The sequence below is a fragment of the Trichechus manatus genome, unplaced genomic scaffold (genome assembly GCF_000243295.1).
Source record: "Trichechus manatus latirostris isolate Lorelei unplaced genomic scaffold, TriManLat1.0 scaffold00103, whole genome shotgun sequence".
Classification (NCBI taxonomy): Eukaryota; Metazoa; Chordata; class Mammalia; order Sirenia; family Trichechidae; genus Trichechus; species Trichechus manatus.
In genome coordinates, this window is record NW_004444039.1 from 5,260,348 (window position 1) to 5,274,431 (window position 14,084).

The following is a 14,084-nucleotide window of genomic DNA, read 5'->3' on the forward strand; positions in this document are numbered from 1 at the left end:
CGGAGGCTTCATTATTCCTCTCGGAAGGAGGCTACCAAGGTGGAGGCCTGTGTGAGAGTCGCCTAATTTGAAAGGATTCTTGGTTTGGGGTCTCCTGTCATGGATGACACGCCATAGACACCGTGACATGGGGCTGCAGGGACAGAGCCGGGCATGGTTGCCGAGAAGCCTCAGCCGTGGAAGAGCGCCTGGGGTGGTTGTAGGCTGCCCCACGTGAGTGCCCGGGCCCCTGGGACACCCAGAGATGGGAGTGCACAGCCCGGGCGTCTCCTGACCAGAGTGGCACCTGGGGGCCAGAGTAAAGTGTCCCCGATTCCCCCTCCCTGCTGCGCACGTGGAGGTTGTCTGTGGGCAGGTGAGCAGCACAGATGGCATTGACGGTGACCACCAGCAACCTTGTCTCCGTGTGAAGTTTGTTTGGGTGACCTTGAGTCACGAAAGGCGACCACAGTGTACGTTTTTATGCTCTTTGCCATGACGTAAGAGTTTACAGCATTTTAGTAATCTTGGAAAGGGGTACCAACCTGGCACGTGGCTGGATTGGACTCAGACCTACGGATCTGGGTTCAACCATTAGCTGTGGGAGGTGCTTAGTAGTTTTGAAGTAACTTCCCAGAACCCACCGGGATGGGCGTGCCTTGTCGTGTGTATGTATGTCAGTGTGCACACCCCCCCCCCCCCGCACCCCGAAAACACACACCCTTGGCGACTCTGAGCCTCGGGAGAGAGAGAGAGCATGGCTGTGGTGAGAGGGGACCTGAGGGCCTTTAGCTCCTAACCCACTTCCTGCCTCTCTATGTCGACCCCCGTGAGTCTGTTTCCTCTTTTTAAATGAGGGGGGATCATAGTTGGTGAGGCTTGCACGGAATAACTTATTTGCAAGCAGTGTATCACTCCAAGTGCTGTTGGACGATAGTGATCTGCTTACAGAAAAGATGCCCTCCGCGGTGCAAATGATGGAACGCTTAGCTACTAGCCGAAAGGTTGGTGGTTCAATCCCACCCAGCAGGTCAGTGGAAGAAAGGCCTGGCCGATCTCCTTCCGTAAAGATGACAGTCAGGAAAACCCTGTGGAGCACAGTTCTGTTCTGACACACATGCGGTCTTCACGAGTCGTAAATGACTCGATGAGAACTTGCAGAAAAAGACAGCATTTCCAGTTTCCTCCTTTCTTGGTTGACCTGTTACCTGAGCTCCTTCGGCAAGGTTTGTGTGACTCCTTTCATTTTCTGCCTCCAAGAGACAGGACAGAATGGCCGGGGTCCCGCCTGCAACTGACAGTCTTTGCAACCCGAGTGGACCATGGACTCTCAGGCACCCTCATTTCCCTGGTTTGGGGAGGTTTCCTCAGTGATGATCCCCCTGCTACTCACTTGCCCACAGACAGCCAAGTCCACCGTTCAAGTGCAGTAAATGGAATTCAGGAGCTTTCACTCCCAGGCTCCGGTCTCGGTGGTAGACGGGCGGACTCTTTGTCATGATGGTCCACGCCCTCACTGGGTTCCGCAGGGCCGGGTGTCTGCTGGGTTGGCCTGCTCCAGGCACTGAGGGGGGTTCTGAGGGTTAGGTTGCAGGAGCCATAAATACATCTCCACCGTCTACAAATTCATAGTTTTCTTAATTTTCTCTTTGCTCACCTAGCATTTTATTGAATATTTACCTCAAAATAGCCTATGGGAACCAGTGGTCAGAGGGAGGTAGTGTTTCTGGGCCACATCTAGGTCGGGTCCCTGGGACTTGCATGTAAACACATTTGAATTTTGTGCACTTGTCCAGTTCTGTCATTTGATGAATGGACGTAGTGGAAATGGGAGTATGTCTCTTTCTGTTTCAAGCAGTCTGTCTGTCTGAGTGGGCCGTGGTAGGAGCTGAGAGACAGACGGCCCATGTGCCCTCACTCCATTGCTTCCTGTCACCCTGGAAAAGCAGTGGGATTAAAAATAAATTACTCTGTGTGTTGGGAAGGGAGCCGGGGGACTGAGACAGGTGTCGTGTGGCTGAGCTCACTGATGTCGAGGTTGTCCTGACGGATGCTGGGGCCCCTGTGTGGCCAGGGGCTGAGCCAGGACCTGTCCCTCCCTCATTACCAGCAACGGGCTCCGAATCCTTGACCTGCTTCTTCCTGGTGTGTCAGGGCGCAGCAGCAGGGCTGTGCTGACTCCAGACCCTGGAATGTGCCCCCTACACACCTGCAGGACCTCCTGCCAGTCACGTGTGTGCCTCAGTGTTTCCCGCTCGGGACCACCCTCCCTGGCCACCCGCCTCTTCCTCTCGCCCTTCATCTCATCTGCTTTATTCAGCGTCACAGCACGTGACCCTTACCCAGCAGCATTTAATGTCTGTCTCTCCAATACGTAAGCACCCTGAGGGCCAGAAATTTTGTTGGCTGTTCTAATAAGCTCACAGCCTGTGAGTCCCAGGCATGTAGTAGGCATTCGGGAGCTGTCTGTGGGATGAAGAAGTTGTTTTTGCTTGTCATTTTAACTGGTCACGCCCTGTGTTTCCCTCCCCTGTCCTTCCTGGCTGCTCCGTCCCAGGAGGCTGTGAGCTCGACCTGGCCTGCTTTTTCCGGCTGATTAACGAGATGGGCGGCATGCAGCAAGTGACTGACCTCAAAAAATGGAACAAACTCGCAGACATGCTGCGCATCCCCAAGACAGCCCAGGACCGGCTGGCCAAGCTCCAGGAGGCCTACTGCCAGTACCTGCTCTCCTACGACTCGCTGTCGCCCGAGGAGCACCGGCGGCTGGAGAAGGAGGTGCTGATGGAGAAGGAGAGCCTGGAGCGGCGGAAGGGGCCCCTGGAGGGCCACATGGAGCACGACCACAGCAAGTTCCACTCCCTGCCCCGCTTCGAGCCCAAGAACGGGCTCATCCACGGCGTGGCCCACAGGAACGGCTTCCGCAGCAAGCTCAAGGAGGTGGGCCAGGCGCAGCTCAAGACCGGCCGGCGGCGGCTCTTTGCTCAGGAAAAGGAGGTGGTCAAGGAGGAGGAGGAGGAGGATAAAGGCGTCCTCAGTGACTTCCACAAATGTATATATAAGGTAGGCCTCCTGCACCTGCTCTGCACCCTTGCCCCATGTCAGGTTCCACAGGGGCAGATGCAGGGATGGGGCGGCAAGGGGATTGTGTGGACGGGACGGGTGTCCTAGAATGCCCTGCACCCCCGCCCCAGGCTGCAGGGATGGGGTGGGAAGGGGATTGTGTGGACGGGACGTGTGCCCTAGAATGCCCTGGTAGAGTGAAGGGGTGCCCTCACCACAGGGCAGGGAAGCAGCCAGGCAGCCTTCCCTGGGACATGCCCGTTTATAATAGAGGAATGTGCGGAGTGTCGGGGTGTGGAGTGTCCGGGTGGTCAGGCCTGAGGACAGCCGGCCAGCTGTGGGCCAGCCTGGCTCTGCCACTGGCGAGCCCCTCGTCGTCTGGGCCGTGGTTTGCTTCATCCAGTGAACAGTGTGTCGGGAGGTGGCGAGGCAACCAGAGTACGTTGAGTTCCTCCTCCGCGCCCACGTGTGTCTGCCGCTCTGACCCCATCATCCCGCTCTGGTGGACCTGAGCTGCCCGGAGGGGCCGGGGCTTCTCAGACTGGCCAGACCCTCACGTTTCCCACCCTCCTCCTCATCATTCCTCGCAGCCTGCCGCCCCCTGCTCCCAGCCCGGCTCTGCCAGCCCCTCCTGGGGAGAGCAGTCCCCTGATAAAGCTGTCAACGCCGATGGCACCATTAACACGCTGCCGAGGGCGGGCGGGGAGGAACTGGCAAAGGAAGCGTGCGCAGTGTTTTCCCCAGTTCTGCCAAATCTTGTTGCGGCACCAGCTGCCCGAGAAGACTGACTCCTCCAAGAAGTGAGGCGAAGTCCCGCTGACTCTTAGCTTGGCGGCCTGGCCCCCCTGGGGCTGCCTCCCTCTCGTGCCTGTAGGGAGCAGGAGATCAGGCCCCCCAGCCTGCGGGCCCCGGCTGTGCCCTCCAAATCGTCATCAGAATTGCCCAAGGTTTCAGGGGTGCACGCTTCACCCCGGCGATCCAGTTCTGGGTTTATTAGGAGCAGAGTTCTTTGTGGTGAGGCCTCGGGGGTCCTTACCCAGGGAGTCCCCACCCTCTTGATGTAGTCGTGTTGTGTGTGGGCTAGTTAGTTTCCGTTGCCTTTGAAATTGCCTGTTAGAGTCCGGTCAGAATGGGGGTGTCACCTCACACACCCACCAGGCCCCCTGCCATGACCTCACCACAGACGCCGGCTCAGGGCCCTGCTTCTGAGCGGCTGAGACTTTTCAGAAATACCCAGCAGGAATCTGTGGCGTGTCTGTAGGGTATTCCGTCTGTTGGCTGTCTGAGTCCAGGGCCAGATTTCACACTCCTTCTGCCCTCTGCTACACTTTTAGTTTTTCTCCTAGACTTTAAGCTCTTGCACTGTTCTGGAAAGAGATGATCCTGCTTGCCCACAAGTTATTCTCTTCTTAGACCCAGAAAGGGTCGTCTTTGCTGAAAACAGTGTTGCCTGTAGAGATGGCACGCCAGGTCGGAGAAGACCGTCTGCAGCCTGATGGTAGCCTTCTTGGACTTGAAGTGTTAAATGTTTCCGTGAAAAAGGAGAAGTCGCACAGGCTATGAATAAACTCTGGAGCTCTTTTTTGGGTGTTTACTGCACGTTCCTGGAGCAGGCCGCCTATACTGTTGGTCAGTTAAAGCCACTCGTTAAACCTGTGACCCATGAAACGAGAGAGGATTCAGCGTGTGTTACTATTTAGTTAAGAAGGGTAATGCTGTGAGACTGAGTTAGATCAAGTTAAGACTTCTTTGAAAAAACGGTCCGTCCAAGGGTGTCTTTAGGTGGAGCTTGATGGTGGTGGTCTGGTGGCCGTGGAGGTGCGGCCGGAGGGCCCCTGCTCAGCCAGTGGGGCCTGGTCACGGGGTTCCCTGCAGCCGCTCAGGACCTGAGGTGTTGAACACCAGGTGGCAGCGTCTTCAAATTCCAGGTTCTCCGTCCGCTGCACTCTGCTTACTTGGTGCAGAAGCAGGTCCTTTGTAGTGATTCTGTTTTTATTTTGTAAGAAACAGTGTTGGGAGAAGTTTGAAACCATATGGAAGTGTTTTCTTTTTGCTAGAACCCCATTTAGTTCCTTATAAAGTTGAAAGCAAAGCCAAACGCCAAAATCTACGTGCTGAACCGCTGTGACTGTACTTCTCACCCTAAAGTTCCAAAGGAAGGACAGTGCGGAACCCCTGCTAGAACCTGTTGCTCTTTCTGGAGATGCTCAGATGACACCTGCTATTAAAGCCGGCCCTGAGCGCCCTCCCTGGCCACGGTCTGTAACTGCGTCTGCCTGGTGTCTCCTGGGTTAAAGGCTGCCTTCCCCACATGGAAGGCAGCCCCCGAGGGTGGAGAGCTTGTCTGTTTTCTTCACTGCCCTGTCTCCTGTCTGGAGAACTGGGCCTAGTACACCATAGGCGCTCAATAAATGCTTCTGGAACAAAGGAATGGAAGTGCCCGGCCAAGAAAGGGGGAAATGGGGATCTTAGATGCCTCTGTAGGAAAGAATATTTTCTCTGTGATAGTTAAAACAGGAAACAATTCAGGATTCCCAAATGTTAACAAGTGACGCGTCTGTTAGAAGAAGCAGGAAGGTATTTTCCCAAAGCGAGCAATTCATCTTGAATATTACTGGGGAAGGACCTCAGAGGGGGGTGTTAGCAGTCTGAAGCTCTGCAGGCTCTCCCCTGCCAGCCGCAGGGGAACACAAAGGGGACAGTGAGTGGCTTTTGTGGTGAGAGAGGGGTCAACTGCTGCCTCCCTCAGGTTAACCAGGCCAGGCTGCCCACCTGGCCAGTTTTCATGTGGCGAGACCCTCAGGGTGTGGAAGTCACCCTCATTTTCTGTCTTTGGGGACCTCCAGGGGTCTCTGACAGACAGGTGCTCCATTCCTGTCTCCAGGATCCTGGTGCACGAGTTGCAGCCAGTTGCAGTCTTGATGCTGTTGGTGTCTTCACTGGACGTCTGGGCCGTAAGGGAGGTTGGCTAAGTTAGGCAGGGTGCGGCCTTCCTACCGCCCCGCAGGGAGTAAACGGAGAACTGGTGCCTGTTGCTCTGTGTTGCACCCATTTCTCCCGTAAAGCGAAAGCTGTGGTTCTTAGAAGTTCTTCTCAGGCCGCACATGGTCATCTCCTCTGGCCTTCAGTCCTCAGCGCCTCTCTCTCTGGAGGATGACGTGTCAGCCTGCTCCTGGGGGTGGCGATGCTTAGTGGTGTTTTCAGTCCCCTGTTGTTGGCACGGATGACTCTTCTAGGAGAGGCTTCTTGGAGAATACCTTCCTGCCTTCTCTAAGCACCTTTAACTCGGAGTCTCACTGGCTGTGGCACCCAGGAAGTACGAGGGCAGAGGCCTGAGGTGGGCGGCGGTGGCTTCATTTGGAGTTAAGATTTAGCTCTTGTTTCTTAAACTTGACTCTGCTGTGTTTGTTTGGTTTTCAGGGAAGGTCTGTTTCTTTAACAACTTTTTATCGAACAGCGAGAAATATCATGAACATGTGCTTCAGCAAGGAGCCTGCACCAGCCGAAATTGAGGTGAGTCAAGTGACCCCCGTCCTGCCTCTTGCACCTTTGGGCTCCATCCCTCTGGCCTCCTGATGCCTGGTGGCCTGAGAGGACGTGAACCTTGACGAACTTTGTCCGCCATATTGAATGTGTGCCAGGGGGCGGCCAACAGTTTTCACTTGTGTTACAATCTCAGCGTGGTTCAGAAGTCAGAAACAGCATTCTGAAGAGGGAACCCCCTGGCTTCTCCTTGGCCTGCCCACATCCGGGGGCTGTGAAATGCAGAGTCCGAGGGTTAACTCTGGGCCCAGCCCCACGGCTACACACCCGCGGCTGCTTCTCTCCATCCTCTGCGTGTTATCCAAGAGAATGCTTGGAGTCCCTGGAAACCACAGTTGTGCTTTTCTTTTCTCCTGCTTTTTTTTTTTTTTAAATGGGATTGGCAGGTTGCCATTTTTGTGCTTCTGCCAACTCTGTTCTTTGAGTTAGTGTGAGGTTCCAAAGGCCTCGCGCAGCTCTCTGCCCAGACCAGTTAGGAGCTGATTTTGTACAAGGTGCTACAGGACGGAGCCTAGGTCTGTTTATTTTCCTCCCTCGCTGGTGCCCAGCTGAGGCCGTGTGAACTCGAGGCTGACGTCGGCGTGCCCCTGACAACCCTTGGTCATTTAAAGGGAAAGAAACCAAACTTGGGTCGTGGCTGACAGGGCGGCTGCCAGCTGGGAAGCAGGCGTGTGTGGACTGCAGCTTGTCTCTCAATGTAGCAGTGTTCGTTTGTCTCCTCCTGGTCTGTGACTGTGTGTGCCACCACCTTTCAGTACAGTTCAGTGTGGGTGTGTCCAGCGTGTGCACGCTGACCTCGAGGGCAGCCAGCCGTCCTGCTTGGCCCAGGACATGCGAGGTTTCCCAGGGTGTGGGACAGGACTGCCCTAGCCAGACCAGGTCCGTTGTACACATGGAATTGGTCGGGTGTGGTGTTGTAACTATCTGAAGAAGCCCAGGAAGCCGGTCCTGGTGCTGAAGCCTTGTTTGTGGTGAATTCCACTGTGCTCGTAGCTTGGTTTGCATTCCCTTTAGGCCTGGGGTCTCTGTTCATCAGCCTGGTCTGTCTTAACCCTCTACCCACGGTGCTGCCTTTGAACCCCACGCTGTAGACAGACACCTCCACCCCATTCCATCCCCACTTTGGCTTACCCCCCACCCACCATGTGGCTGTGGTTACTACTCTGGGGTTGCCCCCACGTCACCCTCCACCAACCCCAGTGTCAACTGGGTCCTGATTCTGGGGCACGTGGCTGCCACAGCTGTTTCCTGGGGCCTATGACCTTTGTGGTAGGGGTGTCCGAAGGAAATTTGTGCTGGCAAAGGAGAGTTTTGTCGTACAATATATGTCTTTGTGGGCGTCATCTGAGAGCGTAGGGGTTTACTCCAATCAGTAGTATAAGAACGGTTAGCTTATTTTATTACACCATTTCCTTGGGGAATTAATTTCCTCGGACTTCTCTGCTGGCTTTGCTTCACCTCTTGCATAAATATTAAAACACAAAGGGAAGACTTGCTAAAATCTAGAATTTCAGTTCAGGGCTGTCAAGCTGCTTGTGCTCTGGCTCTTCTAGAGAAGTCTAGGCCTTCCTCTTGGTGGCAGTCAGCACCTGGTCTCCCCACATCGTTACAAATTGCCAAGAGGTTGTGCTCAGTCTCAGTGGCGTGGTGGTATGGGTCGCAGGGTTGTCCCCCTGTGATGGACTGTTGCTGCGTCCTGGCACTCAAGGAAATCAGCTTCAGGATCCAGTCATCTCATGATGTCAGAATTCGTTGTTGAGTTGTGGGCTGTCGACTCCTGAGCTGTCCCCTCTCTATGGAATTTACAGGGTCGTGGGAACTTGTATTGGTAACGTTAGCAGGCCTTCCTTGAGATAGTACCATGTGATGCTAAGCATGTGTTAGTTCGGCCGCTGCCCTGAAATACACTCATGGTCACAGCTTAGCAGGTTTGCCCGGATTAGGGACGGTGAGGTTGTGGTTCTGGAGTGAAGACTGAATACAGAGTGAGAAAGGTGCCTCTGAGTGCGGGAGAGGGACTCAGAGGAGATGGAGCACGTCTGCTTACCTGTTTGCAGACACGTTTCTGACTCTCTACCCCCACCCTTGGTTAGACCAGACTTGTGAAATTCACCCAGTAAGCTTGTTACAACTGCCGGTGTATGGGCTTTAGCCACCCCCTACTGCCACCCGCATTTCTGATTTGGTTCGCTTGGGTTATAGCCTGGGCGTTAAGTGTTCCTTCACTACCTCCGACTATCCCGCATGCAGCCAGGGTGGATCACCTGGAGTAGCAGTCAGGAGTCCAGGTTATTAGATGTGTTTAGTGCCTGTGTATGTCTAGATGTTAGATCTAGTTGTGAGTTGGCGTCGAGTCGATTCCGACTCATGGTAACTTCACGTACAACAGAATGAAACATTGCCTGTTCTTGCATCATCCTCACCATTTTGGCATGTTAGAGTCTGTCTCAGTCACCTAGTGCTGCTGTAACAGAAATACCACAAGTGGATGGCTTTTACAAAGAGAAATTAATTATCTCACAATTTAGGAGGCTAGAAGTCTGAATTCAGGGTGTCAGCTCCATGGAAAGGCTTCCTCTCTGTCAGCTTTCTCATCAGTGTTCCCTCGGACTAGGAGGTTCTCCATGCAGGGACCCTGGGTCCAAACGATGTGCTCTGCTCCCGGCACTGCTTTCTTGGTGATATGAGGTCCCCCTGTCTCTCTGCTTGCTTCTCCCTTTTACATCTCAAACGGGGTTGGTTTAGGACACTATCTAGTTTTATAGACCTCATCAGTATAACTGCCTCTAATACATCTCATCACATCATAGTGATAGCATTTACAACACACAGGGAAATCACATCAGATGATAGAATGGTACAGGGTCATACAACAGTGGGAATCGTGACCTAGCCAAGTTGACACGTTTTTGGGGACACAGTCCAATCCATGACCGTGTCCATCGTTGCAGCTGTTCGTCAGTCCGTCTCACCGAGGGTCTGCCTCGCCCTCGCTCACCCTCTCCTTCACCAAACGATGTCTCCTCTAGCAGGTGATCCCTCCCGATGATGTGACCAAAGCAAGCGAGTCGGACAATGTTACATTAGACCTGGAGGCTCTATTAATTACAGTCGGAGAAGGATAGTGGGGCGTCTTTAGCCGTCTTCCCGTCGTCATTGTTTTCGTTTGTGTTCTGTTAGAGACACATGGCGAAACCCTTTGAAATGGTATCTGTTCTGTGATGTCTCTGTGTTGTTCGGTTGAACTGTATCCTGGGTAGAGCCCAGGGTTAGTGCTGACTGGCCCTCTCCCTTCCCTGCAGCAAGAGTACTGGAGGCTAGTGGAAGAGAAAGACTGCCACGTGGCCGTCCACTGCGGGAAGGTGGACACTAACACGCATGGAAGCGGATTCCCTGTGGGAAAATCAGAGCCGTTTTCAAGGTAAAGTTGGACTCTCTTGTCTGGAGTTCTGACGGATGCCCGGGCTTCACTTTCCACAGCCAGCATCTTCTCTAGTGTTCTGGTTCCACCGTGAGTGTGTGACGTCCCTCTGGTTTCCCTCCACAGGCATGGATGGAACCTCACAGTCCTCCCCAATAACACAGGATCCATCCTGCGTCACCTCGGTGCTGTGCCTGGTAAGCCTGCTGCCCCAGCCATCTTCAGGGTGGCTGGCTCTCCCTTCCCTGGGCAGCTTGGGAGTGAATTCCTCCCCTCGGAGAGCTAGCACTGGGATGATTCCTTCAACTGAAGACAGCCTTAAAACGGACAGGGATATTGAAGTAGAGAGTATATAATCATTTCTAGAATATTTGATTTCTAGAAGAGACAGGACTGTAACAGAAGGAATGAAGTCAATAAAAATGTGAAGAGTGAACCAACTCCCAGAATCTTGAAGCAGGGCAGAAATTTCATGCTGAACTTTGAACCTCAAAAGTGGTACCTATAAAGCTAAAAGCCAGACGTTTTGAGGCTCCTACATGGTTTCCAGTTAAGCTCGTAAGTGATCAATTCTTGGCAGGTATTAGGGAAAGCCAGGGCCTCTGGAGGTTTCCGTCACTGAAGCCTAGGCCCTCAGGAGGAGACGGTCAGGAAGCTGTTGCTAGAGAAATACTTAGACCCAAGCCCAGGGAACCCTGTGGCCAGCCTCACCCTAGTTGGGGTCAGTTACTCAAGGCAACTCTAAACCACAGTGCTGAATTTCCCCACAAACAGGAGCTTAAGCTTGGAACCTCAGCTCACAGTATTGAGGTTCAATGTTGATACCGTCTTCATACTCCTATTCCTTGGTCCCAACTTAAACCTCCCAAAACCTAAACCCATTGCTCTCAAGTTGATTCCGACTCATAGTGACCTTGTAGGACACAGGAGAACTGCCCCATAGGGTTTCCAAGGCTGTAATCTTTGCAGAAAGAGGCTGCCACAGCTTTCTCCCACAGAGTGGCTGATGGGTTCAAACCACTGACCTTTCTGTTAGTAGCCTAGTGCTGAACCAGTTCGCCACCAGGGCTGCTCGGGCCCAACTTACACCTCGTGAGTTAAGATGTTCTTTTACGCCTGTTTTCAGACAGTGCCCGTATTCTTGGTTGAATTTCTGTGTAGCTAACAGGAAAGAACACATCCCTTCTTCTGAGCGAGCCTGGTTTGTTGCTTTCTCTTCTTGTTTCAGGGAAGAAAAGGGGTTTTTAATTACTGTTACTGTAATATATTGTTGGAATCCTTTGAAGTAACTTTTTCTCTTTATGTTTTAGGAGTGACTATTCCCTGGCTAAATATTGGCATGGTCTTTTCTACCTCATGCTGGTCTCGAGACCAAAATCACCTTCCATATATTGACTACTTACACACTGGTGCTGATTGCATTTGGTGAGTACCCACGGCCTCGCTCACGCTTCGGTTCTGGTACCTGTGGACTGTCACAGCCTAGGATTTCCCACCTCTGTATTTTCTCTGATGACTAGCAAGGGCGGGCATCTTTTCATATGCTTATTGGCCGTTCCTCTTCCTTTTGTGAATTACCTGCTTGTATCTTTGCATAGAGGTGGACTAACAGCACCCTCACTTCTGACACCAAGAACAAGGTCAGGAGGGTCCCCCCAAATCACCCTCAGTTCGATAATTCACGAGGGCGCCCAGAACTCACTGCAAGCTGTTCACTTGTGGTTCAGGTTTATTACAGACTGACACCAGCTGGTGGGCAGGGCAGACTCCAGGAGAAATACCAAACACAGAACTTCCACTGTCCTTTCCCTGTGGAGTTTAGGATGTGTTATTCTCCTGGAATCTGGGTGTGGCAATACGCAGAGTATCACCAGCCATGGAGGCTCACTCGATTCTCAGTTTTCAGAGGTTTTATTGGAGCTCTGTTATGTAGGCATGATTGATTGATCAATTGATTGCCCATTATGCTTGAGCTCAGTTTCCAGGTCGCTGATGCCTCATGACCCAAAGCCCCCACCTTAAGTCACATTGTTAGCCTCTCCAGTATGACTCAAGGCCCCAAGGTAAACGAACACTTACCTGTCAAACGTAACATTCCAAGGGCTCACAGATCACCTCCCCAAAGCCAAGGGAAAGGCCAGACTTTCTCTTCAGGCAAGGCCAAATTCTTTACCGTGCAGGCCACACCCTGACCTTTGGCCAAGGCTCTCTTGCGGTCAGATGATCACGCTTGTCTGGGCACCTGTATTCAGGGTAGCGTTTCTGTGACAGGCACAGCAGTGGTGTCACCATGAATGTGCCTGACATTTGCAGGTGCCGCTAGAGATAGAGTTAAAGAAACAAGTGATGTGTCCTGTGAGCAAGGCCAGATTCTTCACTGAGTGATCTCTGTTATTTCTTCTGGGATATTCTTTCTTTGTTGTTGATGCAAAGAGTTTTTTCATATTAAAGATAAGAAACAGTAGTAACATTGCCATAAAAAGTTGGCTAGTACCCCTGGACACCCTTTTAGCTCAGTAACGAAGTCACTCCTGAGGTTCACCCTTGAGCCAAAGATTAGACAGGCCCATGAAACAAAATAAGACTTAACAGGCACACTAGCCCAGGGGTCAGGACGAGAAGGCACGAGGGGACAGGAAAGCTGGTAGTAGGGAACCCAAAGTAGAGAAGAGGAGAGTGTTGACATGTCATGGGGTTGGCAACCAATGTCACAAAACAATACGTGGATTAATTGTTTAATGAGAAACTTGTTTGCTCAGTAAACCTTCATCTAAAGTACAATTAAAAAAAAAAAAAGAGACACAAGGGAAAGATTAGTCCAAAGGACTAATGGACCACAACTTCCATGGCCTCCACCAGACTGAGCCCAGCATAACTAGATGGTGCCCGGCTACCACCACCAACCGTTCTGATAGGGTTCACAATAGAGGGTCCCAGACAGAGCTGGAGATAAATGTAGAACAAAATTCTAACTCAAAAAAAGACCAGACTTAATTGATCTGACAGAGACTGGAGAAACCCTGAGAGTATGGTGCCTGGACATCCTTATAGCTCAGTAATGAGGTCCCTCCTGAGGTTCATCCTTCAGGCAAAGGTTAGACAGGCCCAGGAAGTAAAACACCGAGCCAGGGAAGGGGCAAGGGAAAGACAAGCAGAAAGTGGGTCAGTAGCGGTGACTGTTGTTTGCGTTCTGCTGACCTGATATAACCTGTCCTGTACGTGGCAGCCCGTGAGTATAGGAAGAGTAGATTGTTCGTGGGCGAACTGGTTCCTGCTGTGCCGAGAGGCACGTGTTTATTCTGCACGGTTTATGTGTTGAGGGGCTGTGCATTCTGGGTGGCTATCTGCCTGTAATGTAACCCCTCTCTCTCCTCTAAGAGGCAGTTCTGATCAGTGGGCTGGGCTCTCTGTGTCTTTGTTTACAGTGGCAGATGGGAATTTACTGCCAATTATCAGATGTCTTGTAGTCTGAGAGTCTACCGCCTCTGCCTTCATCCCCCAGTAACTGTGTTTATCATCCTAATGGGGAGATTAAGCATTCTTTATTAAAATAAACAAGTCTTAGAACCAAACTTCTTCCTCCAAGGAGCCAGTGTCTCCCGCCGTCTGTTAGAACTTGCCCTGCTTCTAGGCCACGTTATAGTGAGCGGCCGTGTTGAGAAACAGGCAGTGCATGAAGCAAACCAGCTGAAGCGTCCGTGTCCCGAGGAAGATGGTCTTGAACTTTGGGCAGCTTGTCTTTGGGGGCGAGATTGCGAGCGTATGCCGCCAGGCCGTAGGAGCCGAGACCGACAGTGATCTTGAGGTGCAGGATGGGTAGACCTGATGGCCAGAGAGTGGACCACTGGGACGGTCCCCGTTGGGGTGAGGAGCTGCTTTTTCTGCCAGGAGTGTCGACCATCAGGGCCGTTCCTGTAGGGGTCGCTGTAGCAGGCCCAGGCAGCCTGAGGCTGTGGACTCGTGGTCCAGAGATCCTTTGTCTCTTCATCTGAAAAGGTCGCTGTGACACGCCATGTACCCCCGAGGTGACGAAGGGAAATACCGTAGTGACAGCACGGGCCATGCAGGCTGATTTTCT

General features: G+C 52.5%; 1 protein-coding gene across 2 annotated transcripts in view; it reads left to right on the forward strand.

The window, feature by feature from the left end:
- JARID2 (jumonji and AT-rich interaction domain containing 2) overlaps positions 1-14,084 on the forward strand; it is a 294,431-nt gene that overhangs the window by 265,575 nt on the left and 14,772 nt on the right. Inside the window, exons 8-12 of one of the 2 annotated variants that reach the window (XM_004382977.2) lie at positions 2,537-3,042; positions 6,463-6,555; positions 9,888-10,006; positions 10,133-10,203; positions 11,317-11,431. In XM_004382977.2, coding sequence (XP_004383034.1) covers positions 2,537-3,042; positions 6,463-6,555; positions 9,888-10,006; positions 10,133-10,203; positions 11,317-11,431 — 904 coding nt within the window. The remainder of the gene's footprint in view (positions 1-2,536; positions 3,043-6,462; positions 6,556-9,887; positions 10,007-10,132; positions 10,204-11,316; positions 11,432-14,084) is intronic. The other variant, XM_023737473.1, reaches the window with a different exon arrangement.